This window comes from Nasonia vitripennis, chromosome 2, assembly GCF_009193385.2.
Source record: "Nasonia vitripennis strain AsymCx chromosome 2, Nvit_psr_1.1, whole genome shotgun sequence".
NCBI lineage: Eukaryota > Metazoa > Arthropoda > Insecta > Hymenoptera > Pteromalidae > Nasonia > Nasonia vitripennis.
The window spans coordinates 11,283,037-11,308,791 of record NC_045758.1 but is presented as its reverse complement, the minus strand read 5'-3'; the positions used below and the strand labels follow the sequence as shown (position 1 = coordinate 11,308,791).

Below are 25,755 nucleotides of genomic sequence, written 5' to 3'. Positions count from 1 at the left end.
TCGATTAAAACGCGAGGAAAAAGAAGTGTCGCGCGCGCGTTAATACGGGGAAACCAGCTGCGGCGGTGGGTTCGATTGCTCGATGAATAAAATAACGCGTCGAGGGAGCGAAAAAAGAAGCATTACGCGGCACACGTCAATGATACTCGATTACGCTTGCCGAGAGGAGTACCTATACACATGCGCCCGCGGTAATTGCCAGCATTGATTTGCCGCTAACCAGCTTGATTTGCCTTAATTCCGTTTCGCTCGTGCGGCACTTACACACGATATAAACGCCCGTGTGCATTCATGCGTCGGCGTCGATGTACGCGTGTAAACGCGCGCGGAAGAGAAACGGAAAAACAAAGGGTGGAATGTGTACTAGTAGTCCGATCTCTCTCGATTAACCTGTTTGCTAGCCGCCTCCCAATACCGCACTCTCGAAGCTGCAAAAAACAATCGACCTGCACCGCGTACGTACACACATATCGGCTCTGCGTACGTGCACTCTCCGGCAGGCGGAAAAGCGCTGCTCTCGGCTTTGGAGCTTTTCATCTCGCGTGTTATTCGCGCTCTCTTCGTACGTGCTCGCGGCACACACTGATCAATGTGTGCAGTGTATGCATGTATACGTAGACGACCAAGCACGCGCACGGAAAGGAGAGCATGAGAGAGGGAAAGCAAAGTACACGTGGATAGGTTTCGAGTGGTCGATTTCAATTGATCATGCAGTGTGCCCCCCGCTCTCTTGGTGTGGTTGCGCGAGCGCGACACTCCTAGCGCTCCCTACATACGGCGTGTACGTGTACACACTCACCTATAACCGCGTGCAATATTGCCGGGGGAAAGAAAGAGCGGCTCGATAGCACGTGGCTCGAGAGCCGTGTAGAGCGTCATTAATAAAGTCACTCGCGCACGCGGATAAGGGGTGATGCATCGATGAGCCGTCCATTCGATTGATCGCGTCTCGCGCGTGAGGAGCTGACTAGCGTAATTAATCCCCGCGTGAATCTTTAAGAGAAGCGATGCAGGGCTTGCACCGGAACCATCGCAACGCCAGAGACGGAAATAATTTCTGTCAGTGCGGATGTATTGCTTTGACTATATATATATTTATCATTAATGGACAAGGAAATTGACGCGACGGAAATTAAGTGTGCATAGTAATGCGCGCTCGCGGATGTGTTTTATTCAAATGAGGGAGCAGGAGAAAAAGCCGCGAGCTTTATACAACAGGTATATATCGAAAATCCTTCAGCGGGAGTCTATAGCAGCTTTTAATTTTACTCCCGACGCCGTGTACATTTTTTTTATATGGCTTTTATTTTTACCGGAGTCGATATAATAAAGGCGACCGCGCGAAGCGATAGCGGTCGAGTGACGCAGTTATATTGGCCGCCAAGCGAGCGAATATACTCGATACACACGCTTTATTAAAAGGCCCGATCGGGAACTCGTTTAACAGTGCGACGCCGATGAATTTTACGATTGATTACCAATGCTTCTCGCCCCGTCGACGGGCAGTTAATTATTTAGCGCTCTAACAGGCGCAAAAATATGTGAATTATTGAGAGAATTCCACTGCGCGAAATTCGCCATACAGCCTGTTCATATCTGCACATCATGGAGTATGATGTACTCCACACGACTGAGCTTGAAATTGAAATTTAATCCCTCCGTTTTTCTGCCCAACAGATCAACCAGCTGATGGAAGAGGTGTCGAGGCTGCAGATGAACCTGCAACGATTGCAGGAGAGCACCGCTCAGACGACTTCCAGATTGGAGGAAGAGCTCGAAGCTCGCCGCCAACACATCAACCGGCTCGAAGCCAAGCTCGAGCGACAGAAGGACTACGACGAGCTGAAGCGCGAGATCAGCGTGCTCAGGTCGGTCGATCTCTCGCAGATCCCGACCGGCGAGTCAGGCAAGAGCCTCGAGCAGGTGCTCATCGAGCGCTCCAAAGCGCTGCAACAGGCGGAGACGCTCAAGCCGCCCAGCACACCCGATGCTCTCGGTAAGTCGAGAGCTTCTTCTGCATCTTGTTTGAGCTTGTAAGCGCGAGCGCGATTATACAGCTTTGGTCAATGACGACGATGATGTATACGAAGAGAAGAATCGAATTCTCTTTTCTAACGATATATAATCTAGTCTGTAAGCACATATTAACGAGCGTGATGTTGTGATGAGAAAGATTGTGGAAATGGGTAAGAAACGAAAAAGCTTTGCTAATTCCTGTGCTGCTGCTCTGATCTTCGGCCCTGACTCTCTCTCCGAGGCTCCGTCGTTCTGAGACTTGCTATCTTGGGCCCAACGAGTCCTGTATTGACTTATGTAATCACTCTCATTATTATTGTTTATTTTGTTTTATATCATACTGTTTATTATTTGTACAAAAAGTGATTTGAATGGTAAAGATATGTAGCTATATATACATATTGTATACTCGAATAACCCCCGCTTGCGGTTCAATTCGCACACTACTTATACTCCTACATACTTTTTTCTTTCCACTCTGATTGCTTGTTTTTCTCTGTCTCTTTCTCTCTCTTTCTCTATTCTTTTTGTTAACGTCATGTATACTCTCTTTCACGTTAATCCATTCTTTTTGTAACATCTCATAATCTTCTCCGTATTCACTCATTATCTCTCATTCTCTTTCGCCGCTGCCGCTGCCGCCACCGCCGCCGCCGGTCTCTTATAATACGCAGAGAGGCTTCATATATACCGCCGAATTTTTCTTTGCTCTCACTCCCCTCTTATACTCTCTCTCTCTCTCTCTCTCTCTCTCTCTCTCTCTCTCTCTCTCTCTCTCTCTCGCTCATTGAACGCGTTGCTTAGGCTGCACTTTTTTTCTCTCTAACTCTCCGACTCGTTTATTGACTCCACGAAAGCACCCCCGGACGGCGCGTATTTTTCGTGTGTACGTATTACCTGCGAATACGAAACAACGCAGCCAAACACACACGGTAAAACCTCCTCTCTCTCTCTCTCTATCCTTTTTATTCTCAACCTCTATATCTCTCGTTCTCTCTCACTGTCTAAAGCTCCGAAACCTACCATTCGCAAGCACGAGGACGAGGACCGCCGCGGCACGCAAATTTGTGGACGATATTCGCAATATTTGCCCCGGGTACCGCGGGCCATTGTTTCGGGCACCGAGTTTATTATGAATCGATCCGAAGAGTGGGAGAGAGACCGAGGGAGATACTGCAACGTCACCCCGTTCCGATCCTCTCTTCCTCGCCGGTTCTCCCTATATGTATACGCATACAGTAGCGCCGCGCGCCAAAGTCGCTTCCACGTACACTCCACGTAGATACACGCAGACAGATACACGTACGTGTATCCTCTTGCGCAGTCTGGCCCGGCTGTCGAATTCGAAGCCGCCCCGGCCGCGACTCTTCCTGCGCTCATCCCCCGCCGCGCTCACGCGCTCAGATGCACACAGACTCCAAAAGCCAAATCTCCAAATGTCGAGAGCCCCGCCGAGCTCCGCGATTCAACTCTCACTCTCCCGGCCGCGAGTGTATATGATTTGCTCTTCAGAATGAAAACTTTTACTTTTATTGTGCGCCACTTGTCCGAGGACTTATTGTAGACCGCAATTGCCAAATTGATAGTCATACACAGACTGAGTTTTTTCATCTCGGCGCGTCTCTCTCTCTCTCTCTCTCTCTCTCTCTCTCTCTCTCTTGCTTGAGGGGGAGACGGTTCTACCTTACCCGCACACACGTTATATTTTGAGTTGACTTTTATTGAATTACTGCAGCGACGAGAGAAAATGGAAGCATCGAAAGAGAGTGTCGGGGGCCACGAATGGTCTTATCCTCCCTGTTTTCTTTTTTGTCTCCGTGTTGACCGTGTGCCTCGTTCTGTTTGGCATTGCAGGTGGACTCACGTCACCCCTGCAGCGGGCCGCGACCGCTTCGCCGCACGGTGTCAGCGGCGCGGTGATCGCGCCACCCTCGTCCTCCCTCGTGCAGTCCTCCCATCAGTCTTGCTCGCAGCCGCCGAGCCGCTCGACTCCGACGCCCTCGTCGTCGTCGGCGCCCACCCCGACCCCGACCTCCTCGTCCTCGCTCCTCTTCCCACCGCCCCTGCAAAACGTCGAGACATTCGGCTCGTTCCTCGGCGAGGAAATCGTCGCCAACTGGAGGCGATCCCTGGAGAGGTCAATCATGAGTCAGCAGCAGCAGCAGCAACAACAGCAACAGCAGCCGTCGACTGCGACCGCGACTGCCCAGGCCTCCACGCTCGGTCTCCATCCTCAGGCCTCGGCGCTGCAGGCTCTGCCCGCTAGTCTAAATCACCTTCCGTCGCCAACAGATCCGATCTCCAGCTCGAGCACCCCGGCCAAGTCGAGCACGCCCCTCGGCAGCGGCAGCACCGCCTCGGCCCTCGACTCCGCGGAGAAGGCGACGACACCGGTCTCCGGACACGAGACTCCGGCCCCGCCCACGCCCTCCTCCACGACAACGCTCACCTCGCCGCCGAGCGCGATGCAGCTCCTCCAGCCACCGGCTCATCAGCAGCTGCAGCCACCAACCGGCTCGGAGTCCTCGTCGCAGCCTGCAATGATGAACGGGCCCCTCGCGGCCTCGGTCGCAGCGGCAGCAGCAGCCGCCGCCGCCGCCAACCCGCCGCCCAAGAGCCCCGCCGAGGAGTCCGTCTGTCACAACAACAACAACAACAGCCACCACCTGGCCAACAACAACAACATCGGCCCCGCCAGCGCTACCGGCCTCAGCGTCCTTGACAGCCTCAAGAACCCGTTCCGCTTTGATGAGCGCTCCCACCCGTTCCGCTTCGGCGACGAGTTCGGCGCCGCGGGCATGGCCGGACGCCTCGGCGAGTCCCTCATACCCAAGGGCGACCCCATGGAGGCACGGCTCCAAGAGATGCTGCGCTACAACATGGACAAGTACGCCTCGCAGAACCTCGACACGCTACACATCGCCAGGCGGGTGCGCGAGCTGCTCTCGATACACAACATCGGCCAGCGGCTCTTCGCCAAGTACGTGCTCGGCCTGAGCCAGGGAACCGTCAGCGAGCTGCTCAGCAAACCCAAGCCCTGGGACAAGCTGACCGAGAAGGGCCGCGACAGTTACCGAAAAATGCACGGCTGGGCCTGCGACGACAACGCTGTTATGCTGCTCAAATCCCTCATACCCAAGAAAGGTGAGTTTCGTTGTTCACGCTCTCTCTTTCTCTCTCTCTCTCTCTCTCTCTCTCTCTCTCTCTCTCTCTCTCTCTTCTTTGACTCTTTCTCTGAATCTCTCTGTTCTCTCTACGACACACCTCTCTACTTATGTACTCAGTCTCTCTGTTGTTGATGTTGTACTACGTCTGTCTCTGTCCGGGTCCTCACCCTCGTCGCCGGGCGATGATCCGCGAGGGAAGGATCGTTGTGGTTGTTGTTTTTATACTTGTGTATTTACCGCTACTATTACTACTATTGACACATGTACCCGACATATCGACGCTATGGCTCTCTGTAATAACGACTCTATCGCCTGGCACTGCTAATGATGAATGTTACGCCGATTACTAACCAAACTGCGAGCTCTCGATTAACCGCATTATACCGCAGGCACTCGTTGAAACTAATAAACCTACCTCTTTCTCTCTCTTTATATCTCAACCCCCTGCTGAATATCTGTTCGATATCCACCTGATGATGACTGCGGCGGGGATAGCAATGAGTACGAATAACCTATGTGTACATAAAAGAATGAGAAAGAAAGCACAGATAGCAAGTAAACGAGTCAGCGAGGTATACAGCGAGCTGTATAATGATGTAGCGTACTATATAAGAACGAGGTCAAGCTAATCAATATGCACAATATACACAATGCCAGACAGCTGCTGCAGGGAGTGAGAGGGGAGAAACATCCAAAAGCCATATCGGCTGTATACCATGTATACCATAGCGCGCCGCGGCGTTCCTCTCAATCCAATCAGGCTATCGGTCGTGTCTGCAGCAGCGCAGCGTCTATTGATTGCACAGCCCCGGCGCGCATTTGTCAGCCGTATAGTTTGCACTAATAGCTCCTGGGAAATAGTCGAGACGCGAGCGCGGCTTTATTATCGTAGAAGGGTGCTATATGCCGAAGCGCGTCAGGATAGATTCCTCCGAGATTCCTCCCGCAGCCTGCGATGCTGCTACTGCTCTGCTGAGCGAGAGCAAAACAAAACTGAGCTCTATAGCTCTGCAGTTACGCCGGGACAGAAGTAATTTACACTTTTGCCTGATTGCCCGCGCTTGCGCTCAGAGGGAGATCATTATTGCCGCGCGCGGCTCGGCCGGAAGTGTCCCACGACGCGCGCTTGATCAACGCCTCGCGCTCACGATTCTTCGCGCGCTTAGGTCTATACACTTACTAATTTACTTTGATAGTCACTGAAGCCCAGAGAGCGCGACAAATGAAAATTCACCGACTTTCGCTTCCCATGACACGCTCTCTCGCGAAATTCTGTCGCGCCGCCGCCGGCCGCGCAGCGGATGGTAATATGACGCGCGACGCAATTTCCGCGGAATGTGTATAGTTCCCGCGTCGAAATTATCGAAAGTGTGACGGAGCCCACCATTGTCCGGGGCGCGATGACGCGCGCGCGCTCATTGAATACCGTATCAATTATTGCCCTTTATGTACATGATGGCGACACGGGGTCAGCTCTCTGTTTGCTTCCGTCGATTTTTTTCGGGCTTCCGAGAGAAAAATTTGTGTTCGAATTCGCGTCGAAGTTTGAATTGTCGGGAATTGAAAATCGTTAGAGCTAACGAGAAAATCACGGCCGGTTATACGTGCACTATACACGGAGAGAGCGGTGTATGTAGTGAGCCAAAGTTGTGAAGAGGGTCAAGGAGGCCAGGAAGGAAGGACCGTAATGAGAGACCCTGGGCTCAAAAGGCTTAAACCGCGCGTTGATTCGCGAGCTTTGCCCGCGTCATCTCTCGCTGCCGTATGTGCGTGTATAGGTGTTTATCGACCGAGCTACTCGCGGATCGTATCGCTTATATTACATTCGCCGCGTGCAATATCTGCTGATAAGCGGTGGATTCGTAGTGTATAGGGTACGTTCACGGTGGAGTTAACTACCCCCTTCGAGCCGGCTCCTTAGAGCTGGTTATTATTATTGTTGTTATTACGCGACGGACGGGCGCTCGGTTTTTGTGCGCTTGCGGCGTCTTTGCGTCCACAAAAGACCTCGGCTGAGCGACTCAATGGAACAGATATACACCGGCGGCGCAACTTCGCCTCGTAACTTCCCTAATCAGTCAAGATTTACGAGCGCGAATCATCGACACAAAGCTTACCCGATGCCCGAGTAAAGTGATTAATCACACACGGCATTATTAAATGACCAGTAGCTCAAGATCCTTTAAATCGAATAATTGACCAACGACATACCGCTTGAACCCTTTGCAAAAGTCAGCAGCGGCAGCAGCGTTTTTCGTTCTTCCCGGTCAGCAAAATAATCCAACCGCGACAGTCCGATACTATTTGCCGCCGCCGACAAACTATTTTCCTTAATTGACGCCTCTCTGACGCGCTATAAGGTCTCCCCGCGCGAGTGCGCGACAGCGAAAAGAGAAGTATACGCGCGCGTGTTTCAGCATCAATTACTGTACAGCGCGCAGCTCTTTCTCTTTCTTTCTCTCTCTCTCTCTCTCTCTCTCTCTCTCTCTCTCTCTCTCTCTCTCTCTCTCTCTCTCTCTCTCTCTCTCTCTCTCTCTCTCTCTCTCTCTCTCTCTCTCTCTCTCTCTCTCTCTCTCTCTCTCTCTCTCCGTCGTTCATTAGCCGCGCGTCTTTCCTCTATCTCGCGATTTTATCGCGGCGATATATATCTGCCATACACCGCGACGAATAACATGCGTAACTCGCCGTAACAATCGTCGCTCTCTTGCACTGTACGCGCGGGCTTTCTTGACGACGCGATTGCATTCCCACGGAATTATATCCTGCCGCGAGCGAGTTTTGTAACGCCGCGTGGCGAGGAGAACTTCGCGCCGATGATTTTACGACGATATAATTGCCGCAAAATGCGATTTCCTCCAATGGCGTCGTTTCCTTTTCGCTGTATACGTATGCGAAGACGCTCGCAAAAAAGGGACCATTGTTCAGCGCTGACGAACGATCGACTGATTGCCTCTTTCTTTCTTTCGTGTGCTTTCCGCGAGCGTCGACTTTTTTTATTGTTACGACTCTGCGTATCTGCGCTTGGGTTAATTGCATCTCATTGTAAACCAGAGGAGGTTGGTTTTATTTTTTTTTTTCCTGATCTTGCATAGATCGCTGTTAGCATTTTGACCGGTACGACGTATGCGCATTTTCACGTTAAAAAATCCGGCAAATATCGTAACTACGGCTCATTGTTCCGAAAAAAATAAAAGAAGAAACCGTCGGCGATGCCATCATTACAATAATCACCGAGAGCGTGCGCTATACATTCGGCGGGATTTTCCCTTCGCCGCGCAGTTTTTTTGTCGTTCGCATCGGAGCTAAACGAACCGTGACTTATAAATAATTAAGTTATTAATAAAGTTTCGTCATCCTGCGGAAATGAAAATCGGGGCCCTGAATCATCGAACTCCGAGTACACGGCAGCGGGCGCTCAGCTCGAGCAGCGGAGCGTGATTCTCGCCGGGAAAGGCAAATAAATCCCGCGTCGGCTCCTTTCGCCACACATGCGAGTGGCTCACCCATGCGCTGTGCCGGAGAAATGTGTGAGAACCGCGGGTTGCGCGAGAAAAAAAATTGCCGATAAAACACTGGCGCGCGCGATGTGCAATAGACACACGCGACGTCTAAACAAGGTGCGAGCGATGTTTCACGTAGACTTGGTCGATCTTCCTGCAAGAGCAGAACTTAAAAATTTAGCGAGTAACTCGGCGAGCGTTTATCGGATCGCGAGTCAGAGTCCGTCGATTATAATAGCTTTAATTGCATCGCGGTTGTGTTTTAATTAGAATTGATAGCATCGCGCATCTGCGCGAATTAACCGGACCGTTAATCGGATTCCAAGTAAATATTGACAAAGTCATAATCGCATTAACGAAATGCGACTACACGGCATCGCTCTTAGCTGAAGAGATACTATAAATATGCAGCCAGTCCGACCTCATTATTATGGCCATTTCGCGCGAATCGAAGGTCGATCGTTTCCGACAGGTAGGTATACCTATAGCCACCGTGTGACTCTTCGAGCGAGACGTGTGTGTCCGACGACGCTGGCACGGCTTCAAGCGTTGCGATAATGTGATATCACGATCGCTCACTTATGGCTGGGAGAAGCTTTCGCTCCGCCCGCCGGACACTTTATCCGGACCAACGCTCGCGCTTCTGGCAGATATCGCGCGCAGCTCTCTTCTAATATCAGCCGTCCAATTATCCGCGAAATCAGACGGCTCTAAACTCTCAATTCCGCACGCGCTCGTCTGACGCGTGTGACCCATATCGCGAGAGGATTCAATTTTAACTCAAAAAAGTTCGAGTATAGATCGGCTTGCGCAATAAAGAGGTCGTCGTGCCTTATGGTTTTTATTGTTTTTTCAAAAAGTCTACGAGAGTATTGATCGAGCGCGCGATGTATACTGTCTTTGGAAGTAGAGTAGAGTGGCAAGTCGTGTATTCTGAAGAGCAATCAAAGGGAGCCGATCGATGGCTGATTTGTCTGAGACTCGCAGTTGATTGGTCAATTAGATGGGAAACACGTATAGAGAAGAGAGTGAGAGTGAAAGAGGACACTTGTGCACTTTCGCGTGTACAAGGGACGACCACAGCTGCGCGAAGGGGAGAAGAGGGACGAAAAGACGAAAGAGGAGGAGGAACGACGGACCCTATACAGAGCGAGAGAGAGAGAGAGAGCCGGGCAAGGAGATATTTTAATTATCGCGAACGGGATACACTCGAGCGTGTCGAGTTCGCCCCGAGGCTATACTCGCCGGCGAGAGCTTATACTATCGATTTTCGCCTTACGTTAATTGCTATCACCTTCGATTCCGAACTTGAATCTTTAATCCGCCGTCGTCGCCGTAAACACTACGATCGACTCGCGTGAAAAAAAAACGTCTCCCCTATTGTTTCTCTTCACTCTTCTTTTTTCGAGAGGACTAAGAGCGATTTGATTGTGGAAAATGCGCGAGAGCTACGCAGTGCATTCCGCAGTTTGGATGGAAATCCGCGCTTTTATGAGTTATTAGCAAACCAAGGTTTTCAACGATGACACACGCACAGAAATACGCATACACAAGAAACTTTCAATGTCATATAATGTTATATTATAACGTCAACATCATGCATTCAAGCACGACTGTCAAAACGATCGATGTGCGTCAGTTTATTGTAGTCCGTAGACCTAGTTGATAAGCTGCGACGAAAAGCCAATTTAAGAACGCACCGCAAGTCGTGCCTCACCCGTAGAGTATGTTTCAGGCAAGGAGCAGGGCATGCCCGCCTTTGCGCGCGGTCCCCAGGAGCCCGGCGCAGGCGGTAACGGCAACAACGGCAACAGCAGCGGCCCGACCTCGGGAGTCGGCCAGGACATGAGCGAGGAACGTATCGCCCACATGCTCAGCGAGTCCGGCCACATGCAGCTGAGTCGACAGAGCGAGGCCGACACCTCGAACGACGCCGACAGCAAGAGCCCAAGCCGACTGAACTGCCCGAGCCCGTTCGGCAAGGACCGCAGTATGGACAGCCAGAACCGCAGACTCAAGAAGTACGAGAACGACGACATTCCCCAGGAGAAGGTGGCCAGGATCTACCAAGAGGAACTGGCCAAAATCATGGGCCGAGATATGCGCGGACCTCGAGACTTCCCTGCCAGGTGAGACACCGTCGTCGTATTTTTGTTCGCGCACGTCTCCGATCTCGCGTATGTACGTAGAGTTTTTGACGGGCGTCAGACGAGTCGCGGGAAACATTCATGAGCAATTGAGTTCGCGCGATGTTTTTAAAATAAAATGTCGAGAGCTGACTCATCCCGCGACAGAGAACTCGATCGGAAAATAATTGAAGCGGTAGACCTTTTAATTTTTCAATGACTCTTTATTTTCATTTATCGCTCGCGCTTGCTTTTTCTATCGGCTGCATCGGATTCTGATTCAAATTGAATTTTGTCCCGACGACGAGCTTTCGTTCAAGCTCCGTCAACTGTCCTCTTCAAAATTTACTTGCCGCTTCCGATGAACTTGCGATAGAAAACTTGATTGGAGCTTCAGCCCCGGCATTTGCAACGTGTAGATATATAAAGAAAACTATATTAAACGTCATCGTTTAATTATTCAGCCGACTGAATTAATCACTCGATGACTAGAGTCCGTAACTGCATTTCGCTCTCGATGCGCTGATTCTCAACCCGAAGTATCGACCAACTTTTATTTCGGTCGTGGTATTTTTGTGTTTCAATAAATTCCGTGATAAATATTGACCAATAGCGCGTCGCGTCCTGGCGAGTAGCTATAATGACACATGTACTGATAAGATCAATCGTTTCGAATGAGGACAGCATTGTGATCCTGATTGATCGTAGCGCGATGTTTCCGCACTTTTTCAGCGGGCAGAACCTGCAGGGCATGGAGCGCACCCAGGAGGAGATCCGCATGGCTCTGGACGCCTACCACCGCGAGCTCCAGAAGCTGAACGTGGCCCAGGGTCTGCCCTACCCGCCACAGATCTCGGGCTTGCTCGCCCTCCAGCAGCACGCCATCCAGCAGCATCACCTGGCGACGAACGGGGGCGCCGGCACCGGCTCCGCGGCGGCAGCCGCAGCAGCGGCCGCCCAGGACCTCAGTCTCGGCAACATACTTAGGAGCAAGATGATAAACGGCGTCTCCGAGGAGGAGAAGGAGAAGATGGAGGAGGCCATGAGGCACGCGGGTAGCGCGTTCTCTCTGGTCAAGCCGAAGCAGGAGCCGGCCGGTGCCCAGTCGACGCCCGGCGGCTCCAGCGCCAGTTCGCCACTTGGCAACTCGATCCTGCCGCCGGCGATGACGCCCAGCGAGGAGTTCGCTGGCGCCGCCGCGGCCAGCCCCCTCCAGAGGATGGCCTCCATCACCAACAGCCTCATCAGCCAACCGTCCACGCCGACCCACCACTCGGCCAACCAGCGGCCGCTCAAGGCTGTCCTGCCTCCCATCACCCAGCAACAGTTCGACATCTACAACAACCTCAACACCGAAGACATTGTCAAGAGGGTGAGGGCTTTTGTACGAGACATTCTATCATGCAAATTCAAAGCCTGCACACTCGCGCATTTACATTTGACGATCTACATCGGCTATAGTAGTTATATTTACTGATTTCCGACGCGGAAATATGTGCATCCGCAAACTGTTTCATAATTCAGTGACTCTATTCCGGTCTGGCGGAATCTCATTCGACTCCGGGTTGAATTTCAAAGAGACTTTTATCGCGGAGCGAATGAAATCGCGCGCGCGCTCTATTTCCGCTACATCTGTAATGAATACTTTACCCACACTATCCGGATTTCGCTTTGTACCCATATTTTTAAAAAAACCATCGATAAATTCATCCAAGCTGACTTCCGCCGCGTGCTATCGCATATCCAGTGTTATCCAGACTTTTCATTTGCACTTAAAAATAACGAAAAACGTGTCGGTGACGAGACTAACGATTCTCGATTGATTTTCTTCGCCACAGGTGAAGGAGCAGCTCTCCCAGTATTCGATCTCTCAGCGTTTATTCGGCGAATCCGTCCTGGGACTGTCCCAGGGCTCCGTATCGGATCTCCTGGCTCGTCCCAAGCCCTGGCACATGCTCACACAGAAGGGCCGCGAGCCCTTCATCCGCATGAAGATGTTCCTCGAGGACGACAACGCTGTACATAAGCTGGTTGCCAGCCAGTACAAAATCGCACCGGAAAAGCTCATGAGGACCGGCGGCTACGGCGGCCTGCCTCGTAAGTTTAACTCAGGTCAATATAGATGTTTTGTTACTTTATTTATACACGTAGTTCGGCAGCTCTATATATATATATATATATATATATATATATATATATATATGTATATATATATACATGTATACTATATCTCGTCGTTCTCTTACTGTGTTATGTTATGGGTAATATATTCTGCTCGATTTATGTGCGCTCTGTGTAAAAGTTTTACACGGCAAAGAATGCAAATTTACAAATTTGCATTTTAGCCTCAAAGCGCTGTATTTGTTTATCATTTTGACAAGTGTATTTTTTTAAGTAAACCTTTTCGCAATCGTTCAGGTTGCTCATCGTTGTAGCGATGTTGAAGATCCTCTTATTGTCACAACTCGAGCACAGATAACTCGACGCTTATAAGATTAAAAAAGAGCTTCTGGACTATGTTTTCAAATCCGGCAAAAGTGCGCTTACTAAAGAAAACTAATTCGTATTTCAGCTTGTGGAACACCAATGAAACCCATGCCACCTACAAAGCTCGTTCAAGAGCAGTTGCAGAACGCGGCGAAAGCTCAGGCAGCCGTACAGGCAGCTGCGCAAGCCGCAGCGGCCGCCCAGCATCAGCAAGAGAGCCAATTGCAGCTCGGCCCGCCTCAGCAGAGCCCGCAGCTTCCAGTGCATTCGCAGCCGTCGCCGATGATGCTGACTCCGCCTGGACCCATCCTCACCCACTCCCAGCTCAGCATGCAGGAGCTTCAAAAGAAGCAGCAACAGCAGCAGCAGCAACAGCAGCAGCAACAGCAGCAACTTCAGGGGCCCGGCCAGATCAGCCTGCATTCGCCGCATCAGATGGCTCCGTCACCTCTGCGCGCCCTACACCCACACATCTCGCCCAGCGTCTACGAGCTGGCAGCCCTCACTCAAGATATGGACACGCAGACGATCACGACAAAGATCAAGGAGGCCCTGCTGGCCAACAACATCGGCCAGAAGATCTTCGGCGAGGCGGTCCTCGGCCTGTCGCAAGGCTCCGTCAGCGAACTGCTGAGCAAACCCAAGCCCTGGCACATGCTCAGCATCAAGGGCCGCGAGCCCTTCATCCGCATGCAGCTCTGGCTGTCCGATCCACACAACGTCGACAGACTGCAGTCTCTGAAGAACGAACGGCGCGAGGCCAACAAGAGACGACGCAGCAGCGGACCCGGACACGACAACAGTTCCGATACCTCGAGCAACGATACCGCCGAGTTCTATCACGCGGCGTCGCCCGGTCCCGGACCTGGACCCACCTCTGCCAAGAAGCAGCGCGTTCTCTTCAGTGAAGAGCAGAAGGAGGCTTTGCGGTTGGCCTTCACACTCGATCCCTATCCGAATGTAGCCACGATCGAGTTCCTCGCGAGTGAGCTCGCCCTCTCCTCGCGAACGATCACCAACTGGTTCCACAACCACCGCATGAGACTGAAGCAGCAGCCACCGCACGGCCAGCCGGAGCCCCAGTCGGCCCGCGAGCCCGGACAGCCCTTCGACCCCGTGCAGTTCCGGCTGCTCCTCCAACAAAGACTGCTGGACATCCAGAAAGAGAGACTCGGCCTCGGCAGCGTGCCTCTCGCGTACCCGCCCTACTTCAACCCGAATCTCGCAGCCCTAGTCGGGAATGCGCTCAAGGAACAGTGCTCCGGCCTCGATCTCTCCATGGGATCGCTCAAACGTGAGCCCAACCAAGAATTCGAGGACGATGACGCCGAGGACGCAATGAGCAATCTCGGCAGTGAGGACTCGGAAGGATCCGCCGCCAGCATAAAGCGCGAGCCGACCGAGACTCCGGCACCAGCCAACAGTTCGACCTCGAGGTCGAACAGACGAAAGCCTGCCGCACCGCAGTGGGTGAATCCCGAGTGGCAAGAGCCCGCGAGGACCGGCGACGAGGTCATCATCAACGGCGTCTGCGTCATGCAAACCGATGACTACGGCGTCAAGCGAGAGACCGAAGAAACGGTAAGAGTCGAGCCGACGCCGGTTCCGGACAGATACGAGGAGGACGCCCAGAGCGACGTGTCGTCGGTCTCCGCGGCCAACGTGCCGGACCGACAGAGCCTCTCGCCCAGCCCCAAATCCGCGCAGAACAGCCCCACCACGTCGCCCAGGCCGCCCTCGGACCCGCAGCACGGACAAGCGCCTGCCGAGGACAGTCCGAAGGACGTCGTCAAGAACGAACCCGAAGAAGCATGGGACTACTAGAGAGGGATAAAAAGCTGACCGCCGTTATTTAGCGGCTCGGGCTTCTTTTCCAAGTGTATTTATTCCAAAGCTGTGAGCTGGCCAAGCCAAGCCAAACGAGATCGGTCGATCAAAGACTGAGCATCGGTTGCATCCGCCTCTAAGGATGAGGATTATCGTAGTTAAGTTTTTTTTTTCATTTTAATAACGAAGCCAGCAATAGGATACGGTGGAAGCCGAGTCCTGCCTACAATTAGGGCATTAACGTATAAAGAGAATACAAGTGAGATAGAACGAGCGAGAGCGAGAATGAACACGGCGACGATGATGGCCAATGGTTTGAATAACCGAGCAAAATCAAAAATAAGCGAAACTTCGGACTTGCATCGATGATGAATTTCAAGTTGGATGAAAATTTGTTGAAAAGAAAAGATAAGCGAGCAACGAATGTACGCAAGAACAAAGGAAGCGATAGTAGTGAAGATATTTAAGCAGTGGTGAATTAAAATTTGTAAGTTAGTAATAAGGAATCGAAATTTGAGAGGATCCCTTCCGCCTGCGCTAACCATGAACTGTTCTAAATATAGAGGAAGAGCGAAAGGCGCCGAGCAGATCCTCTCGACAAACAGTGCAATCTCCACGTAACCAATTGTTAGATTGATTTTTAAATAAAAGCTAGGAAAGAATGGAAAGAGAAGAGAAGCGGGCTCGCGCCGTAAGCGAGTGCAAGAGAAATTGCATAATTGTGATTAATGTTATTGTTTATATTGGTCCCAATTACCCATGCGAAACCTCCTTTTTAGCCATTAAGCTGTTGACGTTATTGCATATATTTCACTCTCGAGTTGCGTAAATATATAAAATGAAAAAAGTATATACAATTGTCGATTTTTACGTTGTTAAAACAAAAGGAAATAGCAAACAAATATGTCCAACCTTCTTTTCACTTCCCTTTTGCTTGCCCGCTATTTATGCTGCGAGAGAGAAAGAGACGAGATCGATCGTGTCGATCGCATGGACACCGTTACCAATGTTAATTATTACTATTATTATTATTCTTGTATTATTATCTTTATTATCATTATTGTAATTTTTATTATAATTATTATTATCATTATATATTAATATTATTACTATTACGTTTTGACTATAATTGCTATTCTATTGCAAAGAGAAAAAGAAAATTGTACAGTAATTACTATTTTATTGATTATTCTACTTGCGATAAGCAAAAAGGGCCTAGCCAAAATAAAAGAATTTAGACGAATCGTCGATGTCTTATTTCCGTTTTTGTATTTCTTAAAGAAAAAAAAAATAAGCGAACGCAAGTGTAGTCGATACGACAAAAATGCAAAAATATTGCAATTCCGAGCTATCGAAATGTATAAAATAAATTGTATTGTAGAAATTCGTATCGAAAATTCTGAATTTTCATTATTATTGTCATTTGACCATATTATAGTTATATTATTCATTATAAATTATTATTAATTATCATTATCTTAAGGCAAATAAGAAAAAAAGAAAAACAAATGAAACGGCTTGTGAAGCCGATGTGATAGAGCTTACGGACTACGAGAGGCAAAAGGGACAGTGGCAGCGGTTTTTAACCGTAACCATACTTTGCAGACTTGCAAGGGCAAAATAAATAGCCCACCAGTTACGAAGTGAATAGAAAAACAGAAAACTCCCGATACGCGAAAGCAGTTTTCTTCGTATGAACTTCTACATTGTAAATATCTTTGTACATAAAACTAAAAATGAGAATACAGACACAAATACACAGCAAACTTGTATAAATAAGTATTACTCTCTTATCGCAGTTAACTACGTAATATCGTATATGTGCGCACGATCATAAAAGCAACAAAAAATGATATGTCGCGATAAACAGGACCGAGAAACTTAGAGCCGCTTTTAGCAGCAACGCGATTAAAAACGTTGCGAGCTATACATGTCTGATCGAATAGCAACGCAACGGGATGAATGCGTCGAGTACGTGAAAATTGTATGAATGATCGAAGTAAGGAAAAATTCTTGCTTCGATGGACAAATCAAACTTGCGTCGACCAGTTCAAGCTACGTTTAATCTTTGATTAACTTCTAGTCTGCAGTTAAAAGAGAAAAAGTATGAAAGCAAATTTTTTAATTAACGTAATAGAGTGACTGAAAAAGTACCGATTTGACGGGCATTGAAAGATTACAAATAGACCGGTGATTGTTTTTATTAATTTTAATAGAGTTAGTGCGTATATAGCGGGGCTACCGTTTACCGATACAAGAAATCGAGTCAAAATGCACTGAAGTTTCCAAGTATATAAATGAATGGTATAAAAACAACTTCATACATTTTTACTTGGCTTTTTATACAAAAAGAGTACCTATAAGAACAAAGAAAATGTTGATTGACGTTTCTTTGCAGATATAGATAAAAAAATCAGATGAACGTAGCTAAACTCGAGAAAAATTGATCTCTTTTAAATTAATTAAGTTATTTTTATCCGCTTTTAAGAAATGAATCTCTCAATTTTATCCTTCTCATTTTTATTTTATTGGCTATTAAATGTCTTGAACATCGTTCAAAATTTTGTCGACTGTATGAGAAGCATTCCGAACTATACAATGAGAAAATTATGGTACAATTAATGATGCTGCGTTTTAAAATTTTATTCCTACGAAAAATGTTTAAGATCAAAAAAGCTTCTAAAGTTCGTACTATCGACAACCTTCGCGGGAAGTGAATTAGTTTCGCTCCGGAAGTATTTGATCAACGGCGAACGATGGCCTCTGATTTCTCATTCATCGAATCAGAATAACTAGGTTTTTTGTAGATACTGGTATAGAACATAAATAGTTAATAGCTTTAATTATTTAAAGTGGGGATCGGATGAAGAGCGAATATAACAAGGAATGACAAGAATATATAATAAACCGTCTTGTAATATATAAATAAAAATGAATGATTTGATGAGAGTCGATGTTCTCGTAAAATTTTCGGCGCGTGAAAGTCGAAACTCGTATCATAACGAAAATAAATGTCGCGCGTGTAAAATTCGCTGACATTGGTGAAGAAGCATGGAGAAAAAAATCATATCGTAAACCTAACAATGAATATTTTACAATATAAAAGATGTAGATAGAACATTTGAAAAAAAGTTATCGAAATGCTTTGTTTCTTGAATATTTCCCATAATTATTTCTTTTGTTGTGACAACGACAAGAAGCCGTTGGAGAGTCGTTTTAAGAAAACGAATATGATGTTTAGAAATAATCGACAAAAATTAGATCGAAGAGATAAAGACACAAGCGCACTGTCGTCTTTTCCAGTAGTGAAAATAATGTATCAAAGAAAAATCGAATGCGATTTACCTGCAGTAATAAATAGTTTAATTATTTGTATTTCATTTTGAACTGTATTATATAGCTTAAAAGTTATCCTGTACATTGCATAAACACTATTGCACTCTTGTTTTAAATTGTACGTTTATGATTATTATACGAAGATTAAAAGAAAATAAATAAGGTATACAAAATATTGAAATACGTGAGAGATTTATTGTCTTTAGCTTGTAATGCTCTTTGGCAATTCAAAACATAAGAAAACAAAAATTAATAAGTATATAGGAACCAAGACAAAAAAAGCATTCATATCCTCTTCCAGTAATAAGGATAAGAATGAGGAGTCAGCAAAGGAAGCTTGTTTGTGCTCGTTGCGAATGCGTTTGTCTACAGTCGCAATACGAAGGAAAATCAGATATTTGAGAATTCTTTCATTGTATATACGTATACATATAAATAATATTATTCATATCACTGTCTTCATTAAACATTTCTAAATTAAAAGCCTGTATTAAAAAATTGAAAAATTTGTTATTTAAATGTCCTTTCCGCATGCTTTGAAATTAAATATTTTACTGAAAATTTGTACTGTATTGTTTATTTTTATAAATACAATGTCCCACAATAGTTCAGGCATGTAAGATGTGCTAAATTCAAAATAATAATTCTTAAAATGAAATATTTATCTACAGTCGTTATTATGAGTTGTTGGCATCTTTGTATACTCACAGCGACGCGCGATAAGCCTTAAGGTTACCATCAGCAGGTAGGGATTAACGTTACTTTATCTTATCCCAATTAGGAAAGTACATTCTATATCAACTGTAGATAATACTCAACTATGTAAATTGCACTCTTCACAAATACTATCTGTAAAAAAACTGCGAGTAATCACGTACCAATTAAGTTTTAATTATATTCTTTTAATCTGATTCTGTGTGGGATATTTAAAAAATACGCTAATCAAAATGTATGATTTAAATTTAATTGACAATATTAAATGTAACCAAAATTTCGATTTTTGCTCTGCAGATCTATTACAAATTTAATCATTATCCTTATAAATAATAAAACATTGCTGTGAAATATCAATTTATATTGGAATTGAAAGTCTATTTTGTACATGCAAGTTCGAATTTATAAAAATTCCGTTTCAATGTAAACATGGTTTATACTGATCTTATTATCAAGTATAGATATTTTTTATAGTTGTGAATTTTATTATTTTGGCATCTTGCGAATCCGATAAAATAATTTAGAAAAAGTAATAAATCATGTAAAAATGTAGAATATCCTTTACTTCTTATTGCAAATTTCTACAGAAAAATATAAAAATTTTGAAATACATTAAAGTTATTTCATATATTTCTGTAGAAAGTAAATTAAAAAAAAAATCATTAACTGTTACCAACAAATATTTTTGTTTGTTTCTGTTACTGCCCTATAAAGATTCATTATAATGTGTTCTATATTTTTAGGTAATAGTTCAGTATGACATTCTTAGCAAGAATAGCACAAAAACTCGCGTACCTTTGTGTCACGAACGATGCATCGACAGACATATAGTTTATGTTAATTATTATCGTGTAGTGGTAATTCGTATGTATTTTTTCATCACTGGCATTACATTCAACGATTGTTATTTTCACTTTGTTTTTTCGATTTACAAAAAGTTATTTATATCATACGAAAGTAAGAAAATACGAAACGACGCTAAGCAATCATTATCGAGTAATAAACGTAAACAAATCATTTTTTTTTTAAATTACACGATTAAGGGTATAGAAGATGGTTGAGAACAAGGGAAACTCTTGGGCAAAGATTTTGGAAAACAGTATTCGGGCAAAGGTAAGTTGGAGGGACGTTAAGTTTACAATAGCTACTAATATTAAGATAGCATTCGTACAGATGATTTTTTTATATTCTGAATAGTTGTAAATTATTTTTCTTATCTGTTTTAGCAATTTTTTAAAAAAGTGAGCTGTGTATGACCTTCAGCTTTAAGTTGTCCAGTCAGAGGGATGTCGATACGTCGGATAATTGCGGTCCAAAGGACTCGACAAAATCGTTTATGAACTCTTGGCTTCTCTTAGCAAAGGATAAGTTTCAGGCTTTGTCCATTTTTTGGTGGCACTGTTGTTTGTTAGCTTTATGCTTAACGGTTTTTTACAGTGCTTATGGCTTCCCTGTAACAGAAAAAAAAATAATATTAAGGTTGCTTAACTAAACATTTGTTTTAAAGTTTAAGTAAATTAAGTACTTGTAAAGCAATATCATGGATAGTGTAAAATATCAGATTACTGAAATTTCAAATATTGGATGTATTACACTTCAAATATCATAATTTGTAACAGTATATAAGTTAGTTTTATTTATGAATATTTTAATTAAACTTAAAAACTAGTAAATTTCCAAGTAAATAACAATTACGTAGCATCTATGTACTGATAGTTATGAAAATTTATTTACTGTTTAAAGGTTTAACATACCAGAATTAAATAAGTCTTTCCATGTAAATATTTCTTCATACCCTACATACATTCTTCCTGACTTTTTCTGACACACCTAGCTACCTTTCTCTTGAATTCTGTATAACTCTCTCGCCATTCTTTCTGCAATTGAAACATATTTTTAATATTTTATTTTTAATGCACTTTTTTTACAAATGAGATAGTCAAATTTGAAACTTACAGCAGCATCAACATTTGCAGGGCTTTCATCATTGGGATCAGCAAGCATGCTAATCACACTGATTAAAATGGTTTCCACTGTGTGAACTGGTAGCCATCGTTCTGACGCTTTTTCATAGCCCCACTTATCATCACCAGGCTCATGCAAGATGGATATACATACATCACCATTTTTTTCAACTGATAAAAGCAAGATTGAAAACAAATTTAACATTTGATTGACAGAATAAAATAGTACAATTGTAACATTTTAATATTCTTACTGTTTGGATGCCATATTTCTGTTATGAATTTCATACGTGGTGGCCTTAGGGGGTATTCTTTCGGGAACTGTAAATGTGCTTTGAAGAATCCACCCTCGCTGAAAAATTGCAAATATTTAAAATTCAAAGATAAATATCCTTATAATTTTAGTCTGTAGTTAAACCGCTAGAAAACTCACTACAATGTGTCCGGAGGTCCAATGATAAGCACCTCCCATCGATAAATATCATTATCGTCTATTAGACCTGCTGAAAACCCTTCTACTGGGTTTTTATTCAGTTCTGTAACACGTAAAATCAGTAGGATTATTATCAAATAAAATTATCAAGAAAGTTTTTTGCCATATAGTATTCTTATTTGACCCAGTTCAATTGAAAAGATTCTAAGTTTAAGAAAAATGTAATTATCATTAGAATCATTGAAAGAAATAAAAGATGATCCTTGCCAATAAGCATAAATTATATCAAAGAAAAAAATCAAAAAACCATTCGCGCATCTGGCAAAGAGCCAAGCAATTCATTGGCGCGATCAAGATGCAAGCTTGTTTTTCCGGCGACGAGTTGTGGCCCGCACCGATTCGCAAAAACGTCCCCTTTTTCGCGAAAAACGTATCAACGGAGCCGCTCGTAATGAGCAAGGGAAAGCAAGTCATGAATCCCGAGCAAAGGAAAGAAGCGCCTCGAGCCATTTGTACAGCTGTATCGGCGCAATGAAATTCGCGACCAGGGCGTAGGTCACACGCTCCTCGGCGCCGCGAGAGTAGCAAGATATATGCTCGCCCTTAGCCTCCTGTGCTGGTTCTTTCCCAGCGTGTTCGATTTCGAGGTTATGTTCGCGACGGCGTTATGCTCCCGGTGTGCGGCTCTCGTGAGCGCTTCCCGGCGTCGAGTCGAGTAGACGAGCCCTTGATTTTGCCAAAATCGCACGCCGAAAGCTCGCGCGCGGTTATTCGCACGGACTGCTCGGACAAAAGATGAATCGTTAACCGAGGAGAGGCTGACCTTCAGCGAAAAAGTAGTAGTCGCGAGAAGAGAGATAGAGAGAAGGCGCAGGGAAGAGAGAGCGCCTCTATAAATACACAGCCGGCCGCGCGCGGAGGACCAGCCAGGGGAGAGAGAGAGCTGCTATTATTTTCGGCCTCCGGTCGAAACGGCGTTGAGGAAGCCGGCATCGAGATACGTCCCCGATTGCCGCGGGGAGCACGAGGGGTCACGGATTCGCGAATCGAGACGGGGGGCGCGCAAAAAAGGCACGGCTTCGCACGCCGTGCCGCGAGAACAGAGAGAGAGAAAGAGAGAGCGCCCGCGGAGGGAGTGAGGCGGAGAGCAGCGGCCTCGACGACGACAATGTACGAGGAGCACGGGGGACCTCCTGGAGGAGAGCGAAGACTGTCGATGCCGACGGAGGTCCAGGATTTGGCTGGGATTTGTAGGTTAAAGCAGGGGGCCGAGGTGGGTTCCGCTCGCGGCTCGTATTGATTTCTCGTGCGGCCCGATTGGACTTCGCGCAGAGCCGAGGGTCCGAGCTCCAGGAAGAGATTTTCAAGGTCGGGAAACATAACCGAGGGTGCGAGCTGGGGAACAGGAAGTTCAGAACACGGGCTCGCTCGGCATATCACACTCGCGGCGAAAAGCGAGCCCGCTCGCGCTTGGCTCGCTGGCTGAGCAGAGCTGGCACAAGCTGTGGCTACGCGCGGAGAGATTCGCGCGAGGTGAAAGCACCGCACTGCACGTTATTTTTCTAATCACTTGGGCTGCGTACCTGCTAGTTGTTTTCTTAGTAGAAGCGCGGACTGTGGTTCTGACATTAATAAAAGTTCCGTTAAATAAGACTAAGGTTGAAAAACAATACACTTTTGGCTTGACTGGAAAGATGGCTAGGTAACGTCGCGCGGAAATGTTCACTGCGCCTGCGCCACCTGCTTTTAAAACATATGTTCTTCCGTCGGCAGCACTGAATACAGTGCGAGACTAGAGATCCGTCGAGCTTGTCTGTCCCTGGTCAAACCGGTCGCTTCACTGCGAATCGCGCGAGATGAGTCACGGAGTCACGAATACCAGAAGAAAGGAGACGAGCAAAAAGAGTGGGGGAAACAACAGCCATAGAGCCTCGTACGTTGGCCGCAAGAGGCGCCGGAAAATTTGGCGCTATTTTTTTGTTTACACCAATACAAATTACAACCGCTACAACATTCATAACTCTGTTTGATATTTATTATTTATATTCGAATTTAATTTTAATCTATTTATTTTCTTTGAAACAAAGCTCCGACTGTTGATTTTTTTTTCTGAAAACTAAATTATTAGATATATAGTTCAAGTACAGAAAAATGATTTCACATTATTAGCTTCAGAAAGTATACGCATCATAATTATAGTGATTATTCACCCTCTTACATCGAAATTCATTGTGTTACGTGCATGTTGCACTGCAATACTTGTAACACCCTGTCGTCAGTCGATATTCTTGTTTTGACTGTGAGAATCACTTAGTAACCAGGATAGCGACGCAGTCAAAGTGCAAACATGGCAGATTCGCTGAAAAAGCATGGCCTTTTTCTTGATGATTTAGCAAAAATTCGCGTTCTCGAGCCTGAGGTTGCCTCGCAAACTGATAAATTGAGGGAGGAATGCCAAAATTTTGTCACTAGTAAGTTAATTTTGAAATAAAAAATTATTTGTCAATAGGCTCGTTCAGCACTGTTTCCTATAACCAGCTCAGCATTGCTTACGTTTTTATTTACTGGTATAACTCGTTAATATTCTCAATTTTACGATTTAATAAAAATTACAAATTTGTGTCATCGCAGGAATCGGAGATTTTCATAAAGCCGCTGAAGAGTTTATTAAAATAATGAGTCATTTGGCAGATCGAGTGGAACAAGAAAAAATGCGTGCAATCGGGATGCGTAATTTGTTACATTCACTTACAAAAGAACACGATGCTGAAAAGCAGCAATTGGAGGTATTGTACAATATTAGTGTTCATTGAAATTATAACATGAACTCGGTTAAGTTACTGACTTAAAATTGTTTCTTTTAGGCACTAGTATTAGAAAAGCAAATGGAACTAGAAAGATTGCGAGTTGAATATGAATCATTGAAAAAAATTGAACAAGAGCAATTGGAAACTATTGAACACTTGTCATCAAATTGATTTTTGCCAGATATTCAATTATTTACAAACTATTATCAGAATCATTCCTTAATAAACACATTTCTCATTAACGAATTGAGGTTTTTTTTTATATTTATACTCTATCAATGGATTTTATATAACTCAGATAGGTTCAACTTTTATAAATCTATACTTATAATGCTACATAATATTTGACTTACTTATTCAGAAATTCAATAAAATTTTAGTGTGCAAACTGTTTAGAATCGAACAAAAAAATGATACAAATTTTATTCTTTAAAGTTGTTATTATTATTTGGTCTATTTTGATAAATTGTAGGTGTACATACATACATATACAATAATTTTTCGATGTTTAGTCAGATTTATTTCTTTTGATAAAATGACAAAGGCCCTTGCATAAGGAGAGAAATTTAAATTAAATAACCCTGAAGAAGGAAGGCACATTAGTAGAATCTTTAATTATCCCCCTTTTTATTACAATATTCTCTTATAGGATTGAAAATAAATGCAAATGCACTTGCTTTTTTTAATGCAGGGTACGTTATATATAATGCCTATATCATAGTAAGAATGTTTGCTTAGCCAAGTGATTATAATTTTTTAAACAGTAAATCGCTTCGTGTTTCTTAACGTTATTTCACATAAATTATAAAAAACTTGTTCTCAAGGTTTTTCAAAAGCCATGACTAATTTTTATATTTGAAGTGTTTAAATTAAGAAGTTGTACATAAAGTAGCTCAAACCATATTTTTATTAAATATTTACAAACAAACTTGAGAAATTGAAGAATCATTATTCAATCCTTAAAAAAATCAAAATTTTTTATGGTATGATAACATTTGTTACAATACAGTTTTTGACTTTTATTGCATTTAGTATGCATTATTCTATCAAATGAATATTATAAGAACATTTTTTTGCTTAATAGAAAATATCTTGCAATGGAGTTTTAAACACTCAATTCGTGTGTTCATATTCAAACTAACCAATATTTCATATTTTTCTTTGCATTATAAATATAATCAAAAACTTGTAATTTCAAATATACATATTTGTACTATAGAAATAGGGCAGTTGGCTTTATATTATGCCTAATCAAATTTCGTATCAAAGTATGTTACTGATTTTCATTTCAAAAAACTTAGACGGTTTTCTTTTTACAGTTACTCAAACGAATGCACTTGTTCATACTACAAATTGCTTTTTAATTTAAATGTTTACA

At 44.9% G+C, this 25,755-nt stretch overlaps 3 protein-coding genes across 11 annotated transcripts in view; 2 read left to right on the top strand and 1 right to left on the bottom strand.

Moving 5' to 3' along the window:
• The window catches only part of LOC100123387 (homeobox protein cut), a 112,669-nt gene extending 92,837 nt beyond the window's left edge, over positions 1-19,832 (top strand). For 2 of the 9 annotated variants that reach the window (XM_031923675.2, XM_031923674.2), the window contains 6 exons: positions 1,678-1,996; positions 3,871-5,160; positions 10,407-10,812; positions 11,518-12,193; positions 12,648-12,921; positions 13,382-19,832. In XM_031923675.2, the coding sequence (XP_031779535.1) occupies positions 1,678-1,996; positions 3,871-5,160; positions 10,407-10,812; positions 11,518-12,193; positions 12,648-12,921; positions 13,382-15,120 (4,704 nt within the window). In that variant the 3' untranslated portion in view covers positions 15,121-19,832. The remainder of the gene's footprint in view (positions 1-1,677; positions 1,997-3,870; positions 5,161-10,406; positions 10,813-11,517; positions 12,194-12,647; positions 12,922-13,381) is intronic. The other 7 variants (XM_031923679.2, XM_031923678.2, XM_031923682.2 and 4 more) reach the window with 7 other exon arrangements.
• Positions 19,716-23,428, bottom strand: LOC100120247 (ubiquitin-conjugating enzyme E2 G1). The gene is made up of 6 exons (XM_001607335.6): positions 23,154-23,428; positions 21,571-21,673; positions 21,392-21,489; positions 21,130-21,308; positions 20,928-21,050; positions 19,716-20,624 (listed from the first exon to the last, which is right to left on the bottom strand). Exons 1-5 carry the CDS (start codon positions 23,197-23,199, stop codon positions 20,970-20,972), a joined length of 507 nt encoding a protein of 168 aa, XP_001607385.1. The 5' UTR covers positions 23,200-23,428; the 3' UTR covers positions 19,716-20,624; positions 20,928-20,969.
• Positions 23,354-25,322, top strand: LOC100123401 (intraflagellar transport protein 20 homolog). The gene is made up of 3 exons (XM_001606992.5): positions 23,354-24,041; positions 24,202-24,356; positions 24,435-25,322. Exons 1-3 carry the CDS (start codon positions 23,918-23,920, stop codon positions 24,546-24,548), a joined length of 393 nt encoding a protein of 130 aa, XP_001607042.1. The 5' UTR covers positions 23,354-23,917; the 3' UTR covers positions 24,549-25,322.
• Positions 25,323-25,755: the final 433 nt, after the last annotated feature.

Coding starts and splice junctions, on each gene's coding strand:
- LOC100120247 (XM_001607335.6), bottom strand. CDS start 23,199: ATGTCAGAACCACAGTCCGCGCTTCTACTAAGAAAACAACTAGCAG. Junction 21,309..21,391: donor AGAAATATGGCATCCAAACA/GTAAGAATATTA, acceptor TGCTTTTATCAG/TTGAAAAAAATGGTGATGTA. Junction 21,051..21,129: donor CTGCAAATGTTGATGCTGCT/GTAAGTTTCAAA, acceptor TTTCAATTGCAG/AAAGAATGGCGAGAGAGTTA.
- LOC100123401 (XM_001606992.5), top strand. CDS start 23,918: ATGGCAGATTCGCTGAAAAAGCATGGCCTTTTTCTTGATGATTTAGCA. Junction 24,042..24,201: donor ATGCCAAAATTTTGTCACTA/GTAAGTTAATTT, acceptor GTGTCATCGCAG/GAATCGGAGATTTTCATAAA. Junction 24,357..24,434: donor CTGAAAAGCAGCAATTGGAG/GTATTGTACAAT, acceptor TGTTTCTTTTAG/GCACTAGTATTAGAAAAGCA.